General features: G+C 47.9%; 1 protein-coding gene across 1 annotated transcript; it reads right to left on the bottom strand.

The window, feature by feature from the left end:
- Nucleotides 1-277: 277 nt before the first annotated feature.
- LOC144125014 (uncharacterized) lies at nucleotides 278-3,543 on the bottom strand. Its single transcript, XM_077658079.1, has 3 exons — nucleotides 3,502-3,543; nucleotides 1,076-1,473; nucleotides 278-470 (listed from the first exon to the last, which is right to left on the bottom strand). Exons 1-3 carry the CDS (start codon nucleotides 3,541-3,543, stop codon nucleotides 278-280), a joined length of 633 nt encoding a protein of 210 aa, XP_077514205.1.
- Nucleotides 3,544-4,331: the final 788 nt, after the last annotated feature.

Below are 4,331 nucleotides of genomic sequence, written 5' to 3'. Positions count from 1 at the left end.
TGTGTGCATATCTTGTACCCACTGCTCGTCCACGTTGTCTCGAAAGGCTTCGCAGATGTTGTGCAAAGTACAGGACGCCTTAGTGGCCTGCTTTGCATTTGACGGTTTACACTCTATTCTCTTCATAATGAATCTGAAGCGTGCCTTCACTCGCCCAAATGCATTTTCCACAATTCTCCTCGACCTGGATAGGTTGTAGTTGAAGAGAGCTTGTTTCGAACCGCATGTGGCATTTGAAAATGGCTTCAGCAAATGCGATGTGAGTGGAAAGGCTTAGTCACACAGAATAATTGGTGCAACAGGTCCCTTCAATGACGGAGACTGGAGGATTGAAGCGGTCACTATCCACAATTCTCTTCAGCTTGGACCGCCCATAAACATGGGCGTCATGGCATCTGCCTGGGCTTCCCACATTCAAATAGAGGAACCGGTACTGGTGATCAACAATCGCCAGCAGTATGATGCTGTGCCTGCATGTAAGAAGTGTTTATCAGCATGGTGCAGAAACTGTCTGAATTAAATTAAAAAGTTTTGATCACTTTGTCAACATCAAGTTTAGAAATACTGAGAACAGGAGTGTATATACAGAAATATTTGAATTCACAGCGGTTTCCTCCTAGGCAATGTATTTTACCACCTGAAAAACACAAATTAATGATGCTTCTCCGGTCGACGCTTTCTTTTGTGAGCGGAATGTCTACCTGAAGCAACTAGTATTTCAGTTTGGGTTGGTAGGTTTATCGAAAATGTTTACTGCATTACTTTGAAGGAGAAAAAAGGCACAAACGCTAGCTTTTATCAAGCAAAACAAACAAAAATGAGGATTTGTGTTCTATTTATCACGTGCAGAAAAAGAATGCTCATCTGTCAGTGAAGGAGCTGATGCAGCATTCTGCATTTCAGTATACATACTGCATATGCTTCTGTATAACAAATCGACATTTTTTTAAAAGGAAACCTGAATGTCGCGGAATCTTATAAACAAGAATTTCTTGGTTAATGCCGTTTTCACTCATTTACTGTTTTGTCCCTGCACTGCTATTAACAAATTCAAAGGCAATGTAAAAGAACGTACCAGCCCTTATAGTTGTAATAGTCGGCAGCATCTTTCTTGGGCGGTGATATGGCGAAGTGGCACCCGTCTAGCGCGCCGATGGCCTGCGGAAAACCAGTGACGGCGTAGCACTCCCGCATGTGCTCGGCCATCTGCCGTGGCATGTCCAGCCAGGTGCTCTCAAGGTTGTTGACGACTGCTTGACAGAATTCTCTGGATACAGTATTCACAGTGGACCGGCCAATGCCAAAAAGATGTGCAATTGTCCTGTCCTCAGCGCTGGAACACAGGCGATACAATCCCACGGCAACGCGTTTCTCCACAGTAATGGGCTTGCGCATGTTCGTGACCTGGCGCTGCAAGACTGACTGCAGCAATTCCACCTCGTACCTGAACGTGGCAGGGCTCACGCGGAAGGCCTGCTTAAAATGACATTCACCCAGGTTAGGCAGCGTGTCCTCAAGCCAGTTTTCATTTCTTGGAAATGTTGTTCCTCTCTTCTTTCACTCCCTCCTTTATCCCTTCTCTTACGGCGCGGTTCAGGTGTCCAATGATATATGAGACAGATACTGCGCCATTTCCTTTCCACCAAAAACCAATTATTATTATTTCTTTAAAAGCCCATCTTTCTCGGATAATTTCTGATGAATTAGAGGCCCAAACAGCGGCCGCCGTAAAAGTATTGGCCAGCAGACGCTGTTCGAAATCCCTCGTAGTCTTCGCGGATCACTCGCTTCAGCCGGTTCCGACGTTTCATTTTCAGAATCTGGAGAACAATTAATGCTCGCTTGAACTGCTCGTCATTCGTCACGGTCACAATTTCGCCAACACTTCCACAGCTCGCCATATTGCCGACTACGGGAGGCATCACAAGCGGCTTTCAGCCTGTCTTGCTTTGGATAGTTAAGCGGCTCTGTTATGGACTATTGCTGACCTTTAGCATTCCAATATATTTTTATTAGCCTGTCAATCTTTAGCATTATATTACTAACAATAAACAGAACATGCGTAAAGTAAAAGCATAATTTGTAACGTTTTGTTATCATCCTAGTTTGCCGATGAACATCGCCGTCAATTGCAAATATCGGTGAAATGACATTTCCTATGGCCGTGTAGACAGGAAACGTCAGGTCGCAATGACATTCACTTTGCCTGTCATTTCCTGCGAATGACATTACACGCGCCGTGTGACAGGGGTATAAAAGGCCTTGGTACCGCTCCGGTCGCTCATGATACCGTGCGGGAATAAGAGGCGTATGGTGGCCAGCCCTCTAGGAGATTACAATTTTTGCTGCCGTATCTATCAGGTCATCTGACACGCGACGGCGCAACGCGAGATCTTACCCGGAGCAATTCCGGCGCCAATTCGTCTTCGATGCGCATCACGTGTTGCTGCCACTGTCGACCAGTGTGGAGCTCAAAGCATGTGACACACTCGCATTTGAACGTGAGCATTCCAGCAGGCGCACATCTAGACGCCACGGCCGACTGGTTCCAGCTCCAGGGAGAGACAGGACAAGTAGTGCCGGTCGATGGTCTGAAATTTGGTACACCGGCGTCGACGACAAAGTGACGACGTTCGTCCGCGACACTACGCACAAAGAGCAGTCCAGACTGCTGGCCTATCCACCGCGCCGCAATGGAAAAGAAAATTGCGGGCCGTTTGCGGAGATTGTGAGCATCCACCTTCGAGTTAGAGCCTCGCAAATGTCCAAATACCGAAAATGTCGAAGTCGCCTTGGATCATTACGTAGCGAGCTTATTTGCGCGCGGATATGCAAAATTATATCAAAACAATTGGCAGTGTCATAGCTTGGCTATGCCAGGACATTCGTAGCGAAAGGTACGTCTCTCTGGCTGAGCTTGTGGTGGTCGCTGTATTTTTAGCAGTGACAGACATATAGCCTCCAACTCGGCGGCTATGCGCCGTTTATTACGCTCGGGATTCTGGCATCTCCGTTTGGCAAGCACCCCGCCGCGGTGGCTCAGTGGTTAGGGCGCTCGACTACTGATCCGGAGTTCCCGGGTTCGAACCCGACCGCGGCGGCTGCGTTTTTATGGAGGAAAAACGCTATGGCGCCCGTGTGCTGTGCGATGTCAGTGCACGTTAAAGATCCCCAGGTGGACGAAATTATTCCGGAGCCCACCACTACGGCACCTCCTTCTTCCTTTCTTCTATCACTCCCTTCCTTATTTCTTCCCTTACGGCGCGGTTCAAGTGTCCAACGATATATGAGACAGATACTGCGCCATTTTCTTTCCCCCAAAAACCAATTAATATTATTATTTGGCAAGCCGCTCTCTTTCTGTTCGGCGTCTCCGCTGCTCTCTTCGCCTTCTTACGCTCGTTCTCTTTAGTTCAGTAGACAAGTGCCAGGCGAGAGCTTCAGGATTGGAAGAGATATATTCTCTTGTCTATACCATCGATTAGCAGCGGCTGGACTCACCTTGTCTGCATCCGTGTCAAAGGTTGTCATAGAGCCCCCCATGATATATCCGCCTTTTATACGCAATGCTGCGCATGCGACGTGCGGCTCCGGTGATAGGGCGGTGTGTGGCAAGGCGGCCATAGAGAACCATACTTGCGTATGTATATTTATTTCTTTATGAGGCGCCGACGAAGAGCGCGGCGCACCTGTGTGGTCTCTCTGGTTGCCATGGTATCGGCGCATGCGCAAAACTGCTCATCCGCGTCACGTCACGCGCGGCCTCGGCGACGGCGAAACGCACGTCGCCACTGCTGCTCCTCTCTGGTTGCCATGGTAACAGCACATGCGCACAACTTTCCTCTCCCGGCTACCGCGAAATTCTCGACTGGTAGCCCGTGTAGCTCTCGCTAGAAAACTGTAATTCGATCACCTCCAAATGAGAACGCACGAAGGAGAAAATGTCACGTTATCGAACAAAGCAGCAAGGATTGATTTCAAAAAACATTAAATCTCGTTGACGTCGCAAACCAGCGGTGACGAAAGGTTGCCTTGACGAAGGTGAAAATGCAACGTTCTCAAGCAACGCTGCAAGGTTTGATTTCAAAAACATTACTAGTCGTTTAAGTTGGAAGTGGCGCCTCGTCATTTTTTTTCAATCTTTCTCCTATCTTTACGCAATAAATATTTCAGAATGAACAAATTCATTAAGACATTGAGCAGCTGACGATATCAACACACCGCTGATGAAATCGACCCCACGATTTCCCAGCTGCAGCGATCATTGCGCTGAACCACCAAACATGCTCGCACTATTTCGGCTAAGGAGTTAAAATTACCATCTGTATTTG

Source organism: Amblyomma americanum, chromosome 1, assembly GCF_052857255.1.
Source record: "Amblyomma americanum isolate KBUSLIRL-KWMA chromosome 1, ASM5285725v1, whole genome shotgun sequence".
Lineage (NCBI taxonomy): Eukaryota > Metazoa > Arthropoda > Arachnida > Ixodida > Ixodidae > Amblyomma > Amblyomma americanum.
The sequence above is the reverse complement of the archived record's forward strand: the minus strand, read 5'-3'. Positions and strand labels throughout refer to the sequence as shown.

Bases quoted from the DNA above. Each gene is read 5' to 3' on its own strand.
- LOC144125014 (XM_077658079.1), bottom strand. From the start codon at position 3,543: ATGGGGGGCTCTATGACAACCTTTGACACGGATGCAGACAAG. The intron at 1,474-3,501 runs GTGAGTCCAGCC...CATTTTAAGCAG, and splicing joins TTGACACGGATGCAGACAAG to GCCTTCCGCGTGAGCCCTGC. The intron at 471-1,075 runs GTACGTTCTTTT...TCTTACATGCAG, and splicing joins TATTACAACTATAAGGGCTG to GCACAGCATCATACTGCTGG.